This window comes from Oryx dammah, unplaced genomic scaffold, assembly GCF_014754425.2.
Source record: "Oryx dammah isolate SB20612 unplaced genomic scaffold, SCBI_Odam_1.1 HiC_scaffold_14, whole genome shotgun sequence".
In the NCBI taxonomy this organism is placed as follows: Eukaryota; Metazoa; Chordata; class Mammalia; order Artiodactyla; family Bovidae; genus Oryx; species Oryx dammah.
In genome coordinates, this window is record NW_024070198.1 from 16,434,655 (window position 1) to 16,459,538 (window position 24,884).

General features: G+C 39.8%; 1 protein-coding gene across 2 annotated transcripts; it reads right to left on the reverse strand.

Moving 5' to 3' along the window:
* Positions 1 to 89: 89 nt before the first annotated feature.
* TCTN3 (tectonic family member 3) lies at positions 90 to 24,166 on the reverse strand. Of its 2 annotated transcripts, XM_040254620.1 has the most exons (14): positions 23,817 to 24,166; positions 23,547 to 23,670; positions 23,122 to 23,240; positions 18,516 to 18,643; positions 18,149 to 18,257; positions 17,953 to 18,068; positions 17,439 to 17,474; positions 16,819 to 16,899; positions 15,603 to 15,728; positions 14,637 to 14,744; positions 13,893 to 13,987; positions 13,453 to 13,606; positions 9,488 to 9,625; positions 90 to 1,874 (listed from the first exon to the last, which is right to left on the reverse strand). In XM_040254620.1, exons 1-14 carry the CDS (start codon positions 24,046 to 24,048, stop codon positions 1,638 to 1,640), a joined length of 1,803 nt encoding a protein of 600 aa, XP_040110554.1. In that variant the 5' UTR covers positions 24,049 to 24,166; the 3' UTR covers positions 90 to 1,637. The 2 variants fall into 2 exon arrangements, with proteins under 2 accessions (XP_040110554.1, XP_040110555.1); XM_040254621.1 differs by lacking the exon at positions 13,453 to 13,606 and having other exon boundaries at positions 23,817 to 24,157.
* Between the last annotated feature and the right edge of the window lie 718 nt (positions 24,167 to 24,884).

A 24,884-nucleotide genomic window follows, 5' to 3' on the forward strand; every position in this document is an offset into this window, starting at 1 on the left:
CAGCAGGAGCAGTCTTTTAGACTTTTGTTTGTCTAAGTACATATGTATAAATATTTTTGTTTTACAAAATTAGGACTGTAAAGTATATGTACTATTTCATGGCCTATTTTATTCACTAAAAATAGATCATGAGTATTTTCATATGACAATAAGGACTGGTCTAGTCAATTTTCAGTGGTTGTATGACATTTCAATCTATGGTTGCATCATAGTTGATTTACCTAATCCCCTATTGTTGGGACATCCCCCCACCCCATAATACTTAATAAATGGAATTGTTGGGTTAAAGTTTATGAACATTTTTAAGGCTTTTGATACATATTAAATAGTTATTTGCCCCTCTCTCCAAGTGTCTACCAGTTTACATTCTGTCTAAAAGTATTTGAGAGTACCTGTTTTTCTACACCTACAATGGACTACCTGGGATTTTAGTTTCATTCTATCCAGATTGTACATACCCCTTTACAGTAAAACTTGGTCCTTAAATTGAATACAAGATTACAGCAGAGGACTTGTGCAGTGAGAGATGTCGTGTATAAATTAATAATGCAAGAAGACTGCATTATTCTTTAGATGAGAATAAAGTTTCACATAGGTTTGTTATAAATAAAGAGGAGTGACTGAAGATCACCATAAAATCTTATCTATGTTAATTAAGCAGCTTTCTAATTGGAATCTTGGCTTATAAGCTAAACTTGGCTTATAAATCAAATTAGCAGAGAGGCGGAGAGGAAAATAATACTTGGGGGTATTCCTGCCTTGGAAGAGCAGATGTGCTCACTTCTGGTATAAGATCTATCAACTACAAATTGGCACTTACCAAGAACATTGCCAGTGACTGAACAACAGAGCTGTGTGCCATCTGCCTATGTGGAGACTGAACCCCATGCTGCTGTAGCTGATGACCTTCAACAACCCCCGAGGGAGTTCAAGGTGGAGGGGGGCACTCTGTGCTTCAGGGAATCTGGTGGCACAGGTCTTTAGATAGTTGGATGTTTTTAGGAACAGATTTTATGATCTCAATCTCCTCATATCTAGAGAAGCCCTAAATCCCTTCGTGGTGACATGAGACCCTCATGACTAACAAAAAGCCTTTTGTAAAATGAGTGCTTCATGGTATTGAACTCCCCCTTCACCAAAACCTTATATATTTCTTTCTGCCACTGCCACTTTGGAGCAGTCTCTCAGAGCTATCTGAGATGCTGCCTCTTGGGCTGCAGTCCTCATTTTGGCCCAAATAAAACTTAACTCACAACTCTAAAGTTGTAAATCTTTTTTTTTGTCGACAGATCTCATATACTATAGTTTAAAAAGGTATAGTAGATCACAATGAGACCATTTTACACCCATTATCCAGGATGGCTACAATAAAAACAATAGCAAAAGGATGTGGAGAAGCTGGAACCCTCATATACTGCTGGTGGCACAGCCACTCTGGAAAGTAGTATGGCAGTTTCTCAGTAAATTAAACATAAAGTTGCCATATGGCCCAGCAATTCCACTCCTTCAGATAGGTCCTCTGTTTTCCTCAGTGCTGCCCTCTGGTCATGAGTAGGTGAGGATCTGTTTAGCCAAAATAAGCAGGCTGCCTCAGAACTTCCCATGGGGAAAACTGAAATCTGATTCTTCTCCTTTCTTCACTCAGTCTCTAGGTTGAGAACTCCAAGCAGTAAGAGACACAGGATAATAATGGCAAAGATGGAGCCTTTTTGAAAGCCTTCTCCTCTGCTAAATGCCATTTTGAAGGGAAAAAAGAAGTCAAATGGATATTTCCAGTCCATTCTGGGTTGGCCTCTTGGAGGCTCTGGCTTCTGGGTAATGTCCACAAAGGTCACCACAGTTTTCAAAGGTACTTCTGTTTCAGGCTGGGAATCCTGCAGGGAGAATGTCCATGACAGGTCAGTGCTTGGCACCCATTCAAATAGCCCTCCAATTTGAATGTTATTATTACTTCCCTGAATAAAGACCCTTAAACTGCTATGCAGTTCTCTTTCTGAGACAGAGGAAATTACTTACTTAGCAACAGTTGTACCACAACTATGGACACTTACACCTACCAAAAGACTAACTCCAGCTTCCCTGGCTGGGGAGCTGGCCTGATAACAGAGAAGCCGCTGCTTCTGCTACATGTTCAGCAGCTCTGCCTTATCAGGTCCCAGACGGCTCCAGGCTCTGAAACAGCACCCATGTACTAGTGCATGTAGTAGGAGCAATCTCCTTCCTTCTTCCATTGTAGAAAGAAACATGAAACTTCATGGAAAAGGGAAAGAGCTTCAGCAATGTAGATTTTTTTTTAAAAAATCAAGATTCACAGAATCTCAGGGTTAGAAAGGATCCTCCTAATCACCCACCAATTCAAGTCAAATGAAAACGATGCTCCCAGGAAAAGGGGCCTTGTCAAGCTGACTCAAGTATCTAATCTAGTAGGTGTAGCTTTGGGTAGATATGGTTGCAGCCTGATGACTGGAATCATGTTTATCTAAACTGAATTAATTCCCTTTGTTCCAACTCTGTTCACCAGGCAAACTTTTGATTATAATTTGACAGTAAGTAACTATCTTGTTTCTGTCTTCACTCTGATGCCACATATTATCTCAGCTTTGGCCTTTGGCAACAGTAAATGTCAGGTTCTAGGAACATAATTTTGCTTGGTATAACCCTTCTATAGATATTTTTTAAATGAATGTGGGGCCAGTGCTGTGATAATTTTGCATGTCATACCAACTCTTTGGACTTTTTTTTTAAACAGTGACATTCATGCAGGGCTTGGTATACAATTAATGTAACTTCTGTGGCTTCCCTGTTGGCTCAGAGGTTAAAGCGTCTGCCTGCAATTCAGGAGACCTGGGTTCGATCCCTGGGTCGGGAAGACCCCCTGGAGAAGGAAATGGCAACCTACTGCAGTATTCTTGCCTGGAGAATCCCACGGACGGAGGAGCCTGAAGGGCTACAGTCCACGGGGTCGCAAAGAGTCAGACACGACTGAGCTACTTCACTTTCACTTTCTGTGGCTCTGAAAACCCCCACATGCATTCTAAGTACAGCCAGCTTAGGCTGAAGATGCCAAGGGTTTCCTGATTCCAGCCACTGAAGACTGGCTGAGACTAACCAGATTTAAAAAAATGGGGAGGAGTTATTACTGAAAGTGAAAGTGAAAGTGAAGTAGCTCAGTCGTGTCCGACTCTTTGCGACCCTGTGGACTGTAGCCCTTCAGGCTCCTCTGTTCATGGGATTCTCCAGGCAAGAATACTGGAGTGGGTTGCCATTTCCTTCTCCAGGGGATCTTCCCTACCCAGGGATCGAACCCAGGTCTCCTGAATTGCAGGCAGACACTTTAACCTCTGAGCCACCAGGGAAGCGCAATAACCTTTCTTTAGACTGTAACTTACAAAAGGATTTCCTGTTTGGACTTTAATTTTTCCCTAGGAACTTCATAATGGGGAGAGGATGTATATTCAATTTTTGGAGCAAATCTTTTGCAGTTGACATTACTGAAATATGTTAATACTGTTATTTAACCTCACTGCAGAATGCCTGATGAGCTATATAAGCTGGGATGGCTAGAAATACTTTAGGATGGAAAATAGAATAGAGAATGAATTTTCAGTGTTACCTGAGAGTTCATTTAATTAATGTGTTGTTCTGACTCATTTCAGAGCCTTTGGGGGAGGGCAAGTTTTAAACTGCCCACAAGCAGGAGGAATTGTGGTTAAAACTAGGGTACTGAACTCATAATGGAAGAGTGCAGTTGTACATTAGGAAGCTTCCTGCTGCACACTCAAGCCATAACCACCTGCCTAGCATTTATTAGTGATAAAGCTGGAATTCTGATCTCCATCTGACTCTTTTTAATTGGTTTCAAACTCCGGTAGGGAAAAGTGTCATTAGCTCCTGCAAACTCCCAAATCAGGGAACTTTTGGTCATTCTATGAACTTGAGGTCATTCTATACTGAGAACAGACCTTTAAGATAGCTATGAGCCCAAGAAAGCAACTTTTAATTTCATGTATGAAAGTGAAAGTTGCTCAGTCGTGTCTGACTCTTGCAACCCCATGGACTGTCCATGGAATTCTCTAGGTCAGAATACTGGAGTGGGTAGCCTTTCCCTTCTCCAGGGGATCTTCCCAAACCAGGCATCAAACCCAGGTCTCCCACATTGCAGGTGGATTCTTTACCTGCTGAGCCACAAGGGAAGCCCAGGAATACTGGAGTGGGTAGCCTATCCCTTCTCCAGCGGATCTTCGCTACCCAGGAATCAAACTGGGGGCTCCTGCTTTACAGGTGGATTCTTTACCAACTGAACTATCAGGGAAGTCATCTACTTAAATATATATTTAAGTCTACAGTGGTGTTTCATGGCTAGGAAATCCTGCATGTTTTTCCTAAAAGTTCTTTGAATTGGGTTTTTTTTTTTTTTTTTTTCAGACTCACTCAGGATAGAAGCTCATCAAGAGCTACTACTAGACTTGATTTTAGGATGGCAATGTAAAGGCATGTCTTCTTTCTATATATCTTAAAACCACTCTAATAAGAAACAGATACAAAACTCCATCATCACTGAAATGGAGAGATAATACATGAATACAGAAAACAGATGGAAGCAAGGTTTCACAGAGAGTTAGAAGGCCAAACCTAAAAGCCTTCAGGAACCAGAAGACGATCTCTGTAGAACCCTGACTCAGTAATAGGAGATAACAGGGAGGTAGGGATGAGGCAGGGTCAGAACATGGTTACTGAGTGATATCCTCCTCAATGAAATCAGATAACCACCCTTTCCCTGTTTCAACGAGTGCCGGGAGCTGCCATGGGAGATCCCACCCATGACAAAGTCATGTGGAAGAGAACTGTTAAGCAAGGCTTCAGAACTCAAGGGGCTCCCTAGGCTTTCTTGAGCATCTACCCCAAAACCAGAATCTGTCTGTTTTACTGTTTCATGACTTTCACCAACTCCTCTGACATTAACAGGGGGCCAACCCTGACCACCTTTTTCTAAAGAAAATTAACTTAGGGCTCTAGCTAATAAGTCTCCTGGACATGAGAGGAACATTTCAAATCAAACCTCCTGTTAGCATTCTAGCTTGCTCGGCAGGTATATCCAGACCCTTACAGCTACGCGTGTGATTATTTCCAGCCTCCCAACTGTGAGAGGCACGGAAAGCCTAAAACATAGAGCCTTTGAAAGAGTTAAAAGTTATTAGAGTAGTGCTAGTGCTGATGTAGGATTTCATTATTGGGCCAATGCTTGTTGCTAAGTTCCCATATCTCTTATCCACTGTGCACCTGGGAATGCATTAGTTAACATAGTGAGAATGCTAGAAAAACAAGTGTAGCCTTGAATTTAACCATATCAACTTTTGAGCTAATTGGTTCTTTCTTGTAACTCATTGCACCTTTGCTCTGTGAAAAACGTAACTCTCTTTGGCATTTTCTGAGGCTGACATATATTAGAAATATAAAGAAAAAACACTTTGAGGGAAAACAAGTTTTTTGGTTGAGCAGCCTTTATCAAAGGAGGGTCATAAAATGTTCACAGGCCTCCAAGGCCAGAAGATACTGTACACAACATCTTTTGTGGAAAAGGTATGCAGAAAAATCATGGTTTCGATAAAGGCAATACCGCTGGAATGTTGGGCTGACTCTGCATGACCTTGCATCTTTCATTTCCCTCTATGTACAAAAAAGGTATATAAGTACTGTTTAAAAATAAAGCTATGGATCTCGCTCATCAAAGCAGCTTTATCTCCTCGTGTCAATCATTTTCCTCCTCTTACTCTCTCTTTCAGGCTAGTTCCCATCTGGAGTACAGAGATCCGCCGTGTCTACTTATTTGCCTGGGTTTCTAAGACCTGAACAGGAAGGCGCCCTGCGCCTTCACTCCCTGGGGAGAGCGGGAGGACACCTGTGGCCTCACGTAGACGGTGCAAGTCTCTTGTCTTGAGACTTTATATTGATTTTCTGTATAAACCAAGGAACTCCAGCCTCTTTTCTCCTCTCCTCTAGTTTCTTATCAACATTCTTGTCTATCTCTGTCTCTCTCAATCAATCGCCGACGCCGTTTCTCCTTCGGGTTTCCCTGGATCCTGTGGGGGCTGGATCCCGGCGAACGAGAGACTGGAAAATTTAAACCAGAGAAATTCTGGATTTCAGGATATAGAGAAAGGACAGAGTGAAGTAAGGAACCAAAAATAGGGAAATTACTCTGTATAATGAAATATCTTGCCCCAGTCTGGCTTCAAAATGCTGAGAGATGCTCTTATCCACATACCCTTTAGTTAGGAGCCAGCAGGGTAGTTTTGTTGTTTTTTCTTGAGAAAAGTAACATTCCCAACAAAAAGACAAAAAGATACTGATATCTGGCAGTCCTATAACCTTGTAAAGGCCCAATTAGTACAAAAACATAAATAGCAGAGTATCATGTAAATAAACTGTATTTACTTAATGGGTTTGTTGTGAGAATTCAATACTTATTTAAAAAATACTTATAAAAAATATTACCAGTGCCTGTCATATAGTAAATGTTCAATAAATGTTTTTCTATTATTATTATCATACAAGAAGATGTAAGTCTACACAATGTTTTGCTTAAATTCTTCTTTATTTTGTAGTTTGTTCTTGGGAACATTCCAAACATGCTCCTATTTTACTTTTTGTCATGAGAGGAATTTAAAGTGTTTCCAAAGCTACATTTATACAATGAAAAGTCATTTTGACAGTTCAGTTCAAACTTCAGAGAGCCTTCACTTCAAGGTGTAGAAACATAAATACCTACCAGCCTAAGCAGATAACCTAAATGAGAAAAGTGGGGCAGGTAAGGGTGGGAAGCTGCAGGCTGTGTGAAGGAAGTATTTTATTAGTGGCAATCACCATGCAGTATGGCTTCCCTGATAGCTCAGTTGGTAAAGAATCTACCTGCAGTGCAGGAGCCCCTGGTTCAATTCCTGGGTTAAGAAGATCCACTGGAGAAGGGATAGGTTACCCAATCCAATATTCTTGCTTCCCTTGTGGCTCAGCTGGTAAAGCATCCGCCTGCAATGTGGGAGACCTGGGTTCGATCCCTGGGTTGGGAAGATCTCCAGGAGAAGGGAAAGGCTACCCTCTCCAGTATTCTGGCCTGGAGAATTCCATGGACTGTATAGTCCATGGTGTTGCAAAGAGTCAGACACAACTGAGTGACCTTCACTTTCACCATTCGGTGGCAGATTTTTTGCCATGAAGGAATGTAGGATCTCTTATCACCAGATTTTCAAGACAAGTCAGAGATCTGGATGTTAAGGTAAAATTTCTTGATTTTTCAATGCTGACACAAATTTAAAAAAACAAAATGCTTTGCAAATCAAACAAAACAAGTCTACAGGCTAAACAGGCTACAGGCTGCTTGTCTGCTACTCAGCTTTAGTTTTATGCCATCATTCAGACACACTGAGCTGACTGACACAGCCTAGGTGAGACCACTGTCAACTACAAACTTTCAAAGGATGGCCCATGGGGTAAGGAGAAGAACTGCAGAAGATATACCTTCAGCAAAATATCTCCTTAATTAGCTCCTCTTTTTGTTACTTTAGACACTTTGGAACATGTATACTAGTTTTCTTTGAATAGGCTCTTGCTATGATGAGAAAAAATTGCACAGGAAGTCCTGAGAGACAGGCCTGTGTGGATAAAGGGAAGTGATTTAAAATTAAGGACAAATAATCAGTATAAACACATGAAGAAAAAGTGAGTGCTTATGTGACTTCAGGAGAAAATTTCCATTCAAGACTACAGTAAAAAAATTTCAATACAGATGATAAAACTGTCTATTATAGAATTATTTGCATTTGCTATTGGAAGGACTGATGCTGAGGCTGAAACTCCAATACTTTGGCCACCTCATGCAAAGAGCTGACTCATTGGAAAAGACCCTGATGCTGAGAGGGATTGGGGGCAGGAGGAGAAGGGGACGGCAGAGGATGAGATGGCTGGATTTGATGCACGTGAGTTTGGGTGAACTCCGGGAGTTGGTGATGGACAGGGAGGCCTGGCGTGCTGTGATTCACGGGGTTGCAAAGAGTTGGACATGACTGAGCAACTGAACTGAACTGAACTTTCTGTGATATGACACTATTGATTCATAACTCCTTTTACTTTTACAAGGGCGTAGTATCTTTCATGGAAGCGAGCTTCTCAAGTGAACATTTTTGTATAGTCAAAATTACCTTTGCAAATCATTTAAATCACACTAAGTAAAGGCACATGATTTGGCATATCCCAAATCACCCCTCAATATTAATAAATTCAACAGGGTTAAATTTTGCTCCATCACTGGAATAGAAATTGTGTCTTCAGTTATATACGAATGAAGCACAACTGAAATTCTCAGCTGTCAACCACTTAGGACAGTTAGATGTGAAAGACTGTAAGTGTGATATTGTAGAGAGGACATACTAACCTGAAAAGCTAACCTCTATTAAATACGAGAAAAATACAGTGATTAAAAATACCTGGAAAAGACAGAGGCACTGGGTAGTGTCAATGCCTAAGAGAACCAGAGATTCAGGAAAATAAAAAGAACAATCCTGTAGGTATATTCCCAAACTACACAGGTATTCATGAATAAAGATACAGTTCATAAATATAAAACAATAGATTCAGTGCCATATCTGTAACAGGGTAAATGAATCTTACAGAAAGAGTTCTGTTTTAGTCAGTAAGCCAACACAGAAAGAATGGAATGTTCGCATTAACACAGTTTCTGGTAACGAGTTTTAACACATTTATAGGCATAAAGAGCTAAGGTGCTCAAATTGTGTGAGGGAAGAGCTAAAGGTATTTTATTTCTGACTTAAATGTAGTCTCTAGTTTCTTTCTTTTCTGGGAGGTAAAATCAATGACTTACAGATAACAATTTCAATTCGTTTTAATTTCCATTAAATAATAATAATCTGGCATACCAGTTCATACATGAAGTTCACCAGGACCTAATCATTTTATTTTTGAACTTCCCTTAGCTGTAGGCAGTTGCTAAACTGTCCTAAGGCACATCATAAACAGCAGGTATATGTTTACTACATATTAAAATTATTTATTTTAATGGAGTACATTAATTTGATGATTACAAACTAGCCACAGTAGTAACTTTAACAGCAACCAATAGGCTGGAGACTAACAAATGTGTCACTGAATACATAGAATGTCATAGAATATCTTTTCTGTGGTTGAATCAAACAGTATATAGTAATTATAGTACGATAATTTAAAACAAAGTAACCTATACTGTAGTCATGAAATTTACAAAAACACGGAGGAAAAAATATAGATTGTATTTACCATGAAAACATGTTAATTTCAGTAACCAGGCAGGGAGGATCTACTTGAAAGTTAATTGTTCCAGCTCATTCTAACCAAACATTAGAATTCTGGCTGGTAGCATAAACTGACTCTCAGGAAGTTAAAAAATTAACTGGTCATCAAATGACTGATATAATAATGTAGGCTTTGCAAGGCTTACCTGTATGGACTGGAATTGGTATAGAAATCGGGCTCCCGGAACATGAGCTTGTGGGTTGGACTGGAGGCCGATATATGCCCACAGTATCTGGATCTCCAGGGAAACTGGTATGACACAGCAGGAAGTACAGTGCATAGCCTGCAGGAGAGTAAAGAAGCATTTGATGTAATTGCTGATGGTTGCTATAGTTATTAATATTTATCATGCATTAAGTAGCTGTTGTTTCTTAAACATTACACAATAACAGAGAAGACAATGTGGCTTAGGGAAAGGACACAAAAGTTCATAAGAGGTCGTGTTATTGTTCAGTTCCGTTGCTCAGTCATGTCTGACTCTTTGCGACATCATGGACTGTAGCACACCAGGCGTCCCTGTCCATCACCATCTCCTAGAGCTTGCTCAAATTCAAGTCCATCAAGTCAATAATACCATCCTCAGTTGTCCCCTTCTCCTCCCACCTTCAATCATTCCCAGTATCAGGGTCTTTTCCAATGAGTCAGTTCTTTGCATCAGGTGGCCAAAGTATTGGTGTTTCAGCTTCAACATCAGTCCTTCCAATGAATATTCAGGACTGATTTCCTTTAGGATGGACTGGTTGAATCTCCTTGAGTCCAAGGGACTCTCAAGAGTCTTCTCCAACACCACAGTTCAAAAGCATCGATTCTTCGGCACTCAGCTTTCTTTATGGCCCAAGTCTCATATCCATACATGACTACCATGGAAAAACCATAGCTTTGACTAGACAGACTTTTGTTGATAAAATAATGTCTCTGCTTTTTAATATGCTGTTTAGGTTGGTCATAGCTTTTCTTCCAAGGAGCAAGTGTCTTTTAATTTCACAGCTGCAGTCACCATCTGCAGTGATTTTAGAGCCCAAAAAATAACGTCTCTCACTGTTGCCATTGTTTCCTCATCTATTTACCATGAAGTGATGGGACCAGATACCACGATCTTAGTTTTTTGAATGTTGAGTTTTAAGCCAGCTTTTTCACTCTCCTCTTTCACTTTCATCAAGAATCTCTTTAGTTCCTCTTTACTTTCTGCCAAAAGGGTGGTGTCATCTGCATATCCGAGGTTATTATTGTCCATGATCTTAAAAAAGATAATATTCTAAAATGGAAATACTAAAATAGAAAATAGAATGGAAATACTAACATAGAGATAAATAAAACACAAATAAGCCCATGTACAATGGTTATAAGAAGTGCTCAGTGAGTGGTGGAGTCACTATTGTGGAATGCCAGAAGCAGCAGCCATTTCTGGTTGAGGATGGCTTCATAGAACTGGGATGAGTAATACATGATGGAAGAAATGGTGTCTAAAGGAAAATTTAGGTAGAGAGATGGCACATAAAATGGTATGCAACTAGAATAGCACATGATGCCATTGAGCAGCAGTTACTAACTAAGTACAATTGTTACTGTCTCCTACAGGCATGTGTGAGGCACTGGCCCTGGGCAGACCACTTGACTGAAGCAATGGATTTGAACGCAGGAACAGTGGAAAGATTAAGGAAGGATGTTTCAGGGTTAGATTATGAAGCCCAACTAAGCAGTCTGACTCCAGGACAATTAATTTTAAGATGCAGGAAGGACTGGTGGAAGTGAGGACATAAATCAGGAAGTTACGATAACTTAGCAAAACCAACTATCCTCAAATATGCCTTGCTTTTCTAACTTCACACTTTTTATTTATAGTAAGACTTAGACATAGGCAATAACACGTCTAAACTAGGAACAGGGGAAGACAGACCATGTTTATGTTTAATTTATTCAGGAACTGTCAAACTCTTTTCAAATTGGCTCTACTATTTTGTAGTCCCACCAGCAACATCTGAGGGTTCCAATTTCTCCATATTGCTGCCAACTCTTGTTATTATCCATTTTTAAAATTACAGCCATCCCAGTGGGTATGAATTGGTATGTTCTTGTGGTTTTGCATTCCCTTAATGGCTAATGATGTTGACTAGCTAATGACCTTTTCATGTGTTTGTTCCAAATATTTTAGAACACTTTTCCTTTCATTTATTCTATCTATATTAGGAAAATTTTTCCATGTTATCAAATATTCTACAAAAATGTGATTTAAAAATGTAAATAGTAGGTTTAAGAACCATAAAGAGTAAATTCCACTATAATCTCAGTCCTGTTCACTAACCATTTCTTAATACTCAGCTATGTATCACCCCAAACCACGCTCCCTAGGTATGGCTTTATGAGGTTTAAGAAAACTTAATTTGACTACAGTTGTCCAAAGGCTGGATCAAGTACATGTATCTACTTATCCCCCAAGTCTCACTAAAAGGAAAGAAGTATACAAGGCATAAAGTCATAATAGTGCTGAGAAAGGGGAAGGGGGCACTTTAAAAATAAAATCTAAGAGGAAAGGCCTTTCAAAGTCTGAACCAAAATTCAAAAGTTGAAAAAAAGACTGATAAATCTCACAATATAAAAATCAATTTCTGTATGGCATAAAAACCATAAACAAAGTCAAAAGACAAATGACAAACTGGGAAATAATATCTACAAATCACATAACAGAAAAGAGACAATTTCTCACATACTCAAAGATCTTCTACAAGTCATAAGGCTAGTTATTCAATAAAAATGGCTAGTAATTCCATAAAAAGATATAAATAAATCATAGTGGAGAAAATAAGAATTATTCAACTGTATGTCAAGATACTCAACCTTACTCATAGTAGGAGAAAAAGAAAACTACAATGGGATACTAATTTTCACTTATCAGATAAGCAAAGATTAAAAGCTTGATAACCCAGTATTGAGGGTATGGGTAACAAGCCATCCCATAGATGGATAGTGGGGCTGTAAACAGGTACAACCTGTATGGGAAATAAATTTGCAATATTTATTAAAAATTTAAATGCATATACCTTTGGATCTAGCAATTCTACTTCTAAGATTTTTCATATAGGCTTATTTTCACATGTACAAAATTGTGCCTGAACCAGGTTATAAAATGCCACACTGTGTATAATAGCAAAAGGCTGAAAACAACCTGAATGTTCTGCCTAAATAAATTAATTTATGGTTTATCCATATAATAGAATAAAATGCAACTAAACCATGCAAAGGATGAGGAAGCTTATTATATACTGATATGAAACAAACTCTCAAGATCAAGTGAAAAAAGCAAAATATAGAGCAGTATTTATGATCTTATATCATTTGGATTAAAAAAAAGATGAGTATTTTCTTGTGTAAGCATGTAATATCTCTGGAAGGAAAGAAAGTAATAACTCTGCCTCTGTGGAAGGGAAGAGCTGTCTTCAGAAAGAGTTTTATTTTTTGTACTTTTGGAATTTTGAGCCAAGCATATGTATTACTTACACAAGAAATAAAAAGCTTAAGTGAAAGGAAATAAAGATACAGTTGATTAAAGCCAGGAGAGAAAGTGAAAGTGAAAGTCGCTCAGTCCTGTTTGACTCTTTGTGACCCAATGGACTATACAGTCCATGGAATTCTCCAGGCTAGAGGGGGCAAAAGAGGAAGTGTATTTCTTTCTTTTGCTCTGACACACAGATTTTGCTATTTTACTTAGACTGGAATCAAGAGGTATACCGGCTGAGCACTGATGTGGCCACCAGAAAGAATAAAAACAGAAAAGAGCTGAATGAGATTTTGTCAGGGGTAGTGGGTATTGAGGTTTTTATTTTTTGTTAATACTATTCTCTAGACCTTCTACCTTGAGATTTTTCTCTAAGTAAGGAAAGTTATATATATATATACACATATATATATGTATATATATATATACACACACACACACCTGACCTGAAATGATGACTTCAGATGGCCATGATTTCTTACAGTCTTTCTTTTAGGACAACCACATTATCTTTCTTCTGTGACAACCAAACCAACTATGGAAACAGGTCTGGTTTTAATCTTAATAAATAAAGGAGGAAAGTAAGCTTTTGTCAGAATGTGTATTTCTTTCCTTACTGAAACACTGTAGTTCCTGCTGAGGATCCTGGTCCACTCTCCCTTCTGGGCTGGGTCAGCATTTCCAAAGATGGCAATGTGCTCTGGTCTGGGACTTCCATGAAGAGTCTGATAAATCTCCTGCTGCAAGTGGCTGCAGTCCACCCTTTTCAGCCTGAAATGAAACACCTCGGAGTCTGGAGTCCAGTGCTAACATCATAATGTAATTCATTCAAACATTAGAAATAATACCAAAAAATAAACAGTGGGAAATAATCCTTCATAGGTATAAAAGACTCAAAAAAAAAAAAAAACAAAAACAAAAACTTCTTAGCAACATTAATATTATTTAAAGACTATTCCTAGCATTCTCTGAACTCTAAATTTAAAAGTTGTCACATCACATATTCCCTACAGGTAGAGACAAATTTGTGAGAAATGATGTGGAAGCAAAGAATTACCTGAGCTTGCATCCAGATACTGCATTCACTCCAAATTGTACTTCGTGTCTCTTAATAGAGCAAGTTCCATCACCCTGGCTCTGTAAGAGGGTCATCTGAGGTGGAAAGGGATGGTCAAGGAGATCATAAAGGAAAAAGCAGGCTGATTGGAAAACGTATGCTTCTTAATATTTGCTTAACACTATTGGTACTTTACTAATATCATGATATTATTCAAGTAACATTTTTGTTTCCCTCTGGCAATGAAAACATAAAGAATTATTGTTTTCCCAAAAATGACCATATACCTTAAATATCTCATTAAACACAATTCAGTCAGGATCCTCACCTTCAGCTAGTCTAATATAAGTTCTAAAGCCTTTGATAGCATCTGCGTTTGAGAACATAATATATTAATAGTTCAGTAAAGGAAGTCCTTGGGGCTTCCCTGGTGGCTCAGTGGTAAAGAATCTACCTGCCAATGCAAGAGACATGGGTTTGATCCCTGGGTCAGAAAGATCCCCTGGAGAAGAAAATGGCAACCCACTCAAGTATTCTTGCCTGGAAAATCCAATGGACAGAGGAGCCTAGCGGGCTATAATGCATGGGGTCTCAAGAGTCAGATACAGTGACTAAACAACAAGAAAGGAAATCCTCAATACCTAAAAAATGGAGGAATCACAGAATTGGAAAATCTAAAAGATCAGTAACTAAAGCTTTTCTCATTAGGCTGTAGTAGGCCACCCAGATACCCAAAAAGGATACTGAGTGTCTTATATCACCAGTTAGAACCAGGAGTGGCTTTCCGACAATATAGCCAGGATTCCCACTTCTAGACCCAGTAAGAGAAGCAGCTGTGCTCTGCTGGAAAGCCTGCAGAAACAGTGAAGGAAAGTCAGTATGGAGAAAGTCATGCTCACTCACTTTTCCATTGTAGCCTCATACCCTTCCTTAAGGCAATGCTGCAGGTTAGCTGCACTGAACAATCTGGCCTCCTTCCAAAATGTAGCATTTTGCAAAAATTGCTCCTCCAGCATCTTTTACATTTTTTAATTCACTAAAATAAATCGTTATTCACATCCATCTGAACACTCCTTCTACCAAGGATTGCAACTAAAGATCTATCAAAGATCTCTCAATCCTGTTTGTCAAAAGTACTATTAACTCAGGGCTATGTTCAGTGTAGCTAGAATCAGAGGAGTTTAAATGTAATTTAGAACTATATTTTAATTAACTATATTTGTTCCACAGATGAACTCTGAGTGACATGGGATTTAGTGAATCACTTGAGGGTAGAGTTGAGAAGAAACTGGATTCTGCTATGTTCAAAAGGAAAGAAAGTAGAAGAAAGTCAAAAGGTGGTGATCAAGACTAGAAACTTAAGCACGACATGAATAAAATGCCGAATGCCCAGAAACATGAGAAAAGCTAGTTGAAGAATTTGTGTGGGATGTTAGCTGAATTTATGATTCAAAATGACTATTTAAAAAAAGTGTTTGGATTTATGAGTGAAGTCCTGCTTTGCTGGGGGAATATGCTAATGAATAAACATTGCTGAATCTTTATCACTCGAAGTTAAATGATAGAATATTAAATGTTGAGACTTCAGTTGACAGACTGAACCAGGCCTTCATATTCTTATTCTATCTTACATGTATTACAGAAGCAGGGGAACTATTTCTAACCCGATACTTCTTTCTTCTTGGTCCCCTATAAGAGAAGAACCCTAACCCTGAAGTGAATGATGAAATCTTGCTGTAAGGAAGTGCCTGGCTCAACAGTCAGGTTCCTTTGTCCAAAACTGACAGAGACTTTCTGGATTCCAAAAGTCCCATTGGTCTCTATTTCATAGATGACCTGAAATACAAAAGTAAAATCAATTAATAAAAAATATTTTGTGGGTCAATTATGTTTAGGACAGATTTCTTGTCTTTAAGGGTTTTCCTATAACTGAATAAGGGAACAGAATGGTGACTATAGTTAACAATACTGCATTGTGTATTTGCAAGTTGCTAAGATGGCAGATTTTAAAAGTCTTCATCACAAGAAAAAAATTGTAACTATGTGTGGTGATGAATGCTAACTTATAGTGGTAAGTGTTTCACAGTATATACATGTATCAAGTCATTATGCTGTACACCTAAAACTGATATAATTTATGTATCAATTATATCTAAATTAAAAAAATAACCGGATGAGGGAGACTAAAAGTGTTATCTTAAAAATGCCAAATACAAATATTATGAAAAGATAAAAGTTGACTTCATATTATATCTACACATGAAAAAAGAAATTGAATAGAGCTCTTTGAAAGAGTTCATGGGAGAGGTGAATTTATTGTAAGAATTGAAAGGGAAGAAACATAAATTTTGATTGCATGCAGAGAAAGTGAGTAGGAGCACAGGCAGAAGTGAACATGGAACGGAAATCTGGTTACTTCACTTTCACCATGTCTGAGGATAAGTTAGACAGTAGCTGGAAAAAAAAAAAAAAGACAGTAGCTGGAGATGGAAGTCATAAAAAGGTAAAGGTAACCTTAGATTTCTGAGCACAGGTTTTAAAATGATGCTTTCCAATAATTCTTACTTTTGTTTGTTGATTAGAAGAGAGAGAATAGAGGAAAAGAAGTTGACGAGTCTATTTCAGACTTTTCAGATGATACTGATTTTGTCAACAAAAGAAACTGTGGTCAGTAAAAACTGGAACAGACTGCACATGGGCAAAGAAAGAAGAATGATAAAGAATCTTAATATTCTGGACATCAAATGATAGAGGACAATAACAATGGAAACGACTGAAACACGTTGGGCTCAGTTTTTGACATGTTAAGTTTCAGATAATGCACACAAATTCACGTGGGGTTGGTCTGGTACTTAATGGAAGATGAAGCACCTCGGTAATGCTGATCAACATACATTAGTCCAGAATCTGACGTCAGCGTCCCTACCTGGGAAACAACATTCTGACAAGCGTTTCCAGCCAACACAGGAGAGCCAGCCTGTGAGACAGGTGTTACAGGCACCTGGAACTGGAAAGGGAAAGAGGCAGAAGAAAGCATTTCCTCTTCTAGCTTATGTATTATGCTGAAATGAGTATTCTTCCTTTTTTGGCAATCACCTTCCTTTCGACTTCCATTGCCAGTCTACCACTTCAGGTCAAAAGTCATTGTTATTCAACACTTCCCAAAACTATTTTTGGGAACATTACTAGTATTAGATATAAAAACAAAGGCTCCTCGGTCAAATAAGTTTTAGAAATACTGTATCTGACACGTCCCTCTTAAGAGATTGAGAAGGCTTTCTAGTATATTAAAAACTTTAAGAACTCCATCCTAAATATAAGGTTTAACTTTATTTAACCCAAAGTTTCTCAAACTTAGCTAATACCTTATGAACTCTTACTTCATATGATACTTATTAACACACAGACACTGTTTCAGACTCATTCTTGAACACTTGATACATCACACATAATTCTCTTTTACCATTACAACTTAGAGTGAAACTGCCTCAGATGCAAAGGAATCAAATATTCTCGTTTTCTTTTTCCTGATAAAAAGCATCATACCTCCATGTTCTGCAGATCACTCATACCTCTTGGAACCTAGTATAAGAGAACAGCAAGGACATGAGTGTGTGTATATCTTACATAAAATCTCCAGGAGCTTGTGGTTTCACATTTGTGGGAGAAAAAAAAAAATCAACTTTTTTCTTCTACCTGATTCTTCCTTACACTCAAATGCCAGGAGTAGATTGAGGGGAGGCTAGATGGACTACGATGCCCACCTCCTCTGAGCAGAGCTCTAACAAACAGCAAAAGCAGGATGTTTTGGTCAAACAGTGACGTCCCCCTCTCCTACCTCCCCTAGTGAATTCCATTAGCTGGGAGGGTGAGAATCTTTCATCCTGGCCAGCTAACCCTATTATCTTTCTTCAGATAATAGGGCTTCTTGGCCTTCTGCCTTTTATGTAGCTCAGGCATTCTGACTTCCAGTTCAGTGCTTTCCCCACAACCCCAAAGTGGGAAGCATGGTGACTTTTAAGTCCACAGTGGTGACAGTGGGGAAAGAAGGGACACCCACCTTCAAGACTGTGAAGTTATAGTAAGAGGCAGCGTCGAGGGCAGGATCTGAGGTACAGCTATCTGCCAGATTCTTGAAGAAACGAGCACAGGTTGTACTTTTACTCTCCAGGAAACCTTAGAATTAAGGTAGTGGTAAATAACAAAGCCTATTTTTAAGTTTAACAAAAAGGGTAGCACTGGTGTTCTGGACTCACCTGCAGGATTGCTCTTAGCACAGAGCCCCCCAGCTCCAACTCCTGCAGGCTGCCGCAGCAAGCTTATTACGGACCACTTGGGGAAGTAAGTCACAATGGGGTCACCAGCCTAAACAAAGGAGAGCAGAAATTTATTCACAGTGAGATTGGACTGAACTCCACCAGAAAAGAATAAGAAACAAAAGTTAACTCAGTTAAAGTGGACAATACTTCCCTCCAAGAGAGCTGACAATGGCTTACCTAGGTAATGGCTAGGTAAAGGTCATGGCTTACCTTAACTTTGAGGTGGGCACCTCAAAGATACTAGGTCAGTTGTCAGTATGAGGGAAAAAACCAACAAACAACCCCTCCCCTTCCCCAGGCTCACCCTGTAGAAAGGTGGTGGAGATCGGGTTTGGGATGTTGAAGTGAATGATTCACCTCCAAACTCTGTAGCCAGGGCCTGGAAGTTGGTTGCATTGACCTTTTGGAGCTTCTGGAGATAGTTTAATCTTGCTAAAATATTTTTTAAAAGAAAGGTGGGTTAGATAAAAGAAAATTGTTCATTTTTATGTAACTGGAATACCAAGAAACTAATCTTTAAATATATTTTTATTCAGGCATAAGATATACACAGTAAAGTATGCAAGTGCACTAATTTTAAGCATAAACTCAAGAATTTTTAAACATTTATACACTTTTTAAATTACCACTCAGATTAAGTTATAGATTTTCCCAAGAAGTTTCCCAATCAATGTGCCATCTTCAGAGACAATAATGATTTTGATTTCTATCACCTTATAGTTTATTTATAATCTTTTAATTGAATTACTGTTTAAGTATTAAGATCTGAGACAAGAATATGACCAATGAGTGCCAGTCAGTTCCAAGTCTCTGATGTCAGGAATATGAGGGTTAGCAATCTGATGAAAACAGGAGTCTCAGTAATGTGCGCATCCATTCCATTCTAGGTGAGTCTCTAGAACCACAAAATGGTACTGTCTCCATAGGAATATGGCAGAGTTAGAGACAATATCTGACTTGTCCTCTCCAAGTCTTCCGGTTTCCTCTAAACTTCAACTGACTAGTCCTCATAATAAAGTTTCCATCTTTCAAATATATGGATTTGTCATCTTTTATTCTTTTCACATTATAATTTCTACATTCAAGATTTTTCAAGTACCCACCCAAAGGTTATTTTGGTAACAATTGTATACTTTATATTATAGCAATGTATAAACCTTTCCAAACTCCTGCAGCCATCTTCTTATGGCACTTCAGAACCAGGAAAGAGATGCAGATAAAGGCCTCGGACACTGTCCCCTTGCCCAGAGCGTGGCTTGTGATAAACAACACTCTGCTTTACCATCCAAGTTTTCTTCTAACTTGAAAAAAGAATGTAGCAGACAATGGTCCATAATAGTTTCTTTCATTCTTCATAATTATGGTCATTTGCAGATGACACCACCCTTATGGCAGAAAGTGAAGAGGAACTAAAAAGCCTCCTGATGAAAGTGAAAGAGGAGAGTGAAAAAGTTGGCTTAAAGCTCAACATTCAGAAAACGAAGATCATGGCATCTGGTCCCATCACTTCATGGGAAATAGATGGGGAAACAGTGGAAACAGTGTCAGACTTTATTTTGGGTGGCTCCAAAATCACTGCAGATGGTGACTGCAGCCATGAAATTAAGACGCTTACTCCTTGGAAGAAAAGTTATGACCAACCTAGATAGCATGTTGAAAAGCAGAGACATTACTTTGCCAACAAAGTTCTGTCTAGTCAAGGCTATGGTTTTTCCAGTGGTCATGTATGGATGTGAGAGTTGGACTATGAAGAAAGCTGAGCGCCGCAGAATTGATGCTTTTGAACTATGGTGTTGGAGAAGACTCTTGAGAGTCCCTTGGACTGCAAGAAGATCCAACCAGTCCATTCTGAAGATCAACCCTGGGATTTCTTTGGAGGGAATGATGCTGAAGCTGAAACTCCAGTACTTTGCCTACCTCATGCGAAGAGTTGACTCACTGGAAAAGACTCTGATGATGGGAAGGATTGGGGGCAGGAGGAGAAGGGGATGACAGAGGATGAGATGGCTGGATGGCATCACTGACTCGATGAACGTGAGTCTGAGTGAACTCCAGGAGTTGGTGATGGACAGGGAGGCCTGGTGTGTTGTGGTTCATGGGGTCGCAAAGAGTTGGACACGACTGAGCGACTGAACTGAACAGATTCAAAAGGAAATCAAGATCTGCATCCCCAAAAGCTAATGAAGATGCCAATATTACATAAGCCTGACCTTTATCCTCTGTGATCATAAGGTCCTAATCATTTGACTTTTCAGCTTTCTAATGGAACAGGAAATGAAGAAAACTCTCAATTGTGGGGCCTTTCACACTACTCACTTTCTGTGTATCTCCTAGGTCTGTGTTACTCAAAGTCCGGTGCACAGACTAGCAGCCCCAGCAGAACCTGGAAGAGTGTCAGAAATTCAGAATCTTAAGACACACTCCAGACCTACTGAATCAGGACGTGCGTGTCCGCAAAGAGATCGCCCAGGTGATGTGTGTGCATGTTAGAGATGGAAAAGTCTTTGCTCGGTAACGGGTGATGCTAAAGTTCCTGGTCTGCAGACTACCATCTTCCATCTCTGATCTGAAATCTTCACATTTTGAAGCTTCCAGAAGCTGTTTCATATACTATTTCTTTCAGAACTCATACCCTCAAAACCACATGGAAGAAATACTTACCTCACTAAAAAAAAAAAAAAAAAATGTAGTTATATCTATCTTTACAAATGAAAGAAGAAAAGTTAGAGTCAAGCTAAAAAAAGAAGTTGAAATAGAAAATATCCATCTGGACATTTTTTCATGGCTTAACTGAGTAAGAGAAAGTTAACCTTTTGTCTCTCACTTCACTGCAGGGATACTGGAGGTAGTGATGGTAAGCAGGAATCATGCACCTAAGGAGCATGGGTAAGGACAGAAATAGAATTTTTGCCTAAAATTTCCAATATCATATATGGAATATTACACATAACAGGGCTTAAAGGTATTTAGACTTAGACTGACACAGTTTCAGGTGTGGAAGGAGGCTAGAGGTCCTGTGGCCCAATCCCATTAGGAAATTCGGAGCCTGAGAGGTAAATGAGTTGCAAAGGGCCACAAAGCCATCTGGCAGAGCCAGGAGTACATCAGCGATCTTCTGATTCCTGGTCTAGGGTTTTCCCCACTCGGTCAATGTTATACAGTCTCTGAATAATAATGTCTGTTACTGATGATCATTATCAGCAAATATTAAGCACTGTGGACAAATTCATGGTCCATCCTTTCTATGTGCTGACAATTTACCTGGGGAGACATAACATTCATATAAAATGACAGCAATAGAAAGTATTCTATATGTTCTAAGGGACTAGCTTTCAGGTGTTGTTGGGGAAAGAAAGTACAGAAACATTGGTCTGGAAACTGTGCAATGTAGCATGGAACGCAGGAGGGGATAAAAAGCAGGAAGCACCAGTTTGGATGTTATTGTGATATCCCTGGAGTGTTTTCACAAGGCTGGAAGTAAAAGGTAATAGGAAATTTGGGAAGTATGGTGTAGCTGCAGCCTTATTTTATACCTTAATTTTTTTGGTCGCACCTCAAGACAGGCAGGATCTTAATTTTCTCACCAGGGAATGAATCTGGGTCCCTGCATTGGAAACACAGACTTTTTACCACTGGACCACCAGGGAAGTCCTGCAAACGTATTTTAAAACGGACCATTTGCCTTGCTCCCTTTATCTTCTCACAACCTGAATGGCAGCAAGGCTCCTGATAACTGCTTCCAAATTCAAGTCCCCCAAACCCCAAACTCGTTGTTTTAGGAAACAAATATAGTTTTGCAGTTTATTTTCTAACAGTCAGATGAAACCAAGATAAGCTGACTTCAGAGTATGAGGGACATTTAAGTCTTTTATGTGAGAACATTATTTTTCTTCTTAGACAATCAATTTTAAAAATATATATCATATGTAAAGTATGTATATCATATGTAAAAATATATATCAATATGTAAAGTAAAATAAAAAATAAATTAAAAAAAAAAATATATATCAGATGTATATCTTTAGAAATGTTATCATTATCACTAGCAAATTTCTAAGTCTATTTAAAAACTTTAATACCAACCACTTTTCATGTTTATTATACTCTGCAGTTACTGAGCACTTTCACATTTAGGATTAGTGATATTTCTCATTTTTCTGTTGAAGAAATAAGCCTGGAAATGCTAAGGGATTTGCCCAAGTGTGCATGTGTGCTAAGCTGCTTCAGTCATGTCCAACTCTTTGTGACCCTATGGACTGTAGCCCTCCAGGCTCCTCTGTCCGTGGGGTTCTCTGGGCAAGAATACTGGAGTGGGTTGCCATGCCCTCCTCCAGAGGATCTTCCCCACCCAGGGATCAAACCTGGGTCTCTTGCAGCTCCTGTATCACAGGCAGATTCTTTATTGCTGAGCCACCAGGAAAGCCCACCAAGTCTGTGCAGCAGTAAGTAGATGGAGGGCTGAGACCCAAGTCAAATGTTCTTTCCCCTGTGCTGTTGCCTCATGAAATAAAAACAAGGTTGATATAGACTCATTTGTCAAAGACATTCATCCAAATATTAATTGTTGCCTCCTATGTCAGGCACTGGGAATTCAGTGAGTGTCTTCATAGAGGTTGTGGCAAGTCAGGGATATAGTTAATCTGTAATTATCTGAGCTAAGAGGGTGGACAGAAATTAAAGTTCTCTATGGGTTTTCGAATCCACAGCCAGTAGGGCAAAAGAGATTGCCAATGTTCACCAATAAGAGAAAAAAGAGAGGGTGGGGGGACAGGTAGAGGATAGGGAGGATGATAGACATCCAAGGGGGTGGGGAGGGGAGGTTTAAAAAACAAAGAAAAGGAAAAAAGTCAGAAACTAAGCTAACTCTCAAAAAATGTTAGGCAATACAAAGCCAACACATTTCTACTCACAATTGTTCACATGGACACAAAACTGCTTAATTCCATTTGAATCCATGAAAACTCTCGAAGGAAATGGGGAATTACTCCTGAAGATAAGAGAGTTGTCTACACACACCCAACTTGCAGACCTATCAGGAAACCGGAGGAAGAACAGGTACATTTAGAAGGAAGATTATATCCAAAGAAGGGTGCCCCACCGCTGTCAGATGCCAAAAAGAGGACTCCTTGGGCAGCCACGGGACAACACCAAGGTTCTGTTCTATTGGGCAGCTCTGCTTTAGAGCATCAGAAGAGGGACAGCGCTCCTGGGAAAAACCAAGGGAGTTCCATTCCTTGGAGTGGACGTGGGGGTGGGAGGCACGAAGGCAAAACTCTTCCTACGTCCAAATATTACTTAATCCCCTTTAGGATTCAACCTGAACATCGCAGCTCACCTCACGCTGCCTGGAAGGCAGAAGGAAAAAACTGTCCTCGGATGGAGAAGATAGCAGTCACTGTCGCAGCAGCAATTTATATCGCAGGCACCGGGAGTCAAGTCACAGACACAGATCGGTAGGACTATGAAAGTACAACGTAAAACACAGTGAGTGCGGTGAGGATCCCTAAACTCTTCCAAGGCTCTTTCGACAGCCCCACTCCTTACTTCATGGGAATTCACTTGTATCTAAGTCGGTAGTTTCCATCCCCATATCCTTTCCCCTCACCTGGGAAGAGGTCCACGGTCTTATTCCCCGGTGTCGAGGAGGTCACGACAGTAGGACCCACCGTAGAGATCCCAGGCACCTCCGAGGATTGAAGGGTCCCGCCCTGCGTCCTTGGCCCCAGGTCCGAATGGGTGGGCATTGCCCTAGACGGAGACGGAGAGGGCTGAGAGAGGACCCTCTCGGGGACCATCAGGAAGAACACCTGCAGTAGAGAGAGCTGCAAGCTAAACATGGGGCAATACAGACCACCCCCACCCCGCCCCAAAGGGTTTGAGGTAGGTTTCGGCGGTCGCTAGACGCGTCGCTAGAAAGTGGGTGGAAGGAGTCGCATGGCGTCTAACGTCATCCGTATGCGCCTACCCATTGGCTCACGGCGATGGCCGGGAGCTCTTCAGCCAATGGGAGCCGGCGCTGTTACAAATCCTCAGCATCTTTCTGTCGGTGCCCTCCTCCTGCGACCAGGCTCTGCTGGGTCTCCGTCGCTTGGCAACCGACAGACAGGCGAAGGCGCCCTTGCCTCTTCTCTCCGCTGAGTGGCAGTAGGAGTTCAGCCAAATGCCCCGTGCAGCTCTGACTTCGCCTCCAAGAGCGCCGAGTCCTTCCTTGATAGAGGGAACCCCAGAGGCTGCAACTAGAATTTCATCTTTTTCACTCAGGATTCTAACGCTGAGAATCCTTTTCTAAAGGATATTCTCAAGGAAGAAGGTACACTGAAGGTCACATACCTTAAAAAAAAAAATAAAAGTCTCATCTAACTATAATATTTTGGCGAAAAACATATTAGAAAGATTCAGCTCCTTCAGTTTTAACATTGAGAACATTTTCTTTAAATTTAAAAAATAGCCAAGGGACAGAGAAGACTTTTTTTTTGCTGTTATTATAAATCGCAACTTTTTTTTTTTTTTTTGACTGTGCCGTGGCTTGAGGTTCTCTGACCAAGGATGGAACCCAGGCCTATTTGATAGCCAAGGCCCACTGGACTGTCAAGAAATTCCCTAAATTGCCGCTTTTTGTAGCCCTCTTTAGAAAATTTTGTTTCTTTCCCAGGAGTGCTGTGCCTCTTCTGAC

Bases quoted from the DNA above. Each gene is read 5' to 3' on its own strand.
- TCTN3 (XM_040254620.1), bottom strand. From the start codon at position 24,048: ATGTTTAGCTTGCAGCTCTCTCTACTGCAGGTGTTCTTCCTGATGGTC. The intron at 17,475-17,952 runs GTGGGTGTCCCT...CTCTTATACTAG, and splicing joins ATAACTTCACAGTCTTGAAG to GTTCCAAGAGGTATGAGTGA. The intron at 13,607-13,892 runs GTAATTCTTTGC...GTTTCATTTCAG, and splicing joins GTATCTGGATGCAAGCTCAG to GCTGAAAAGGGTGGACTGCA.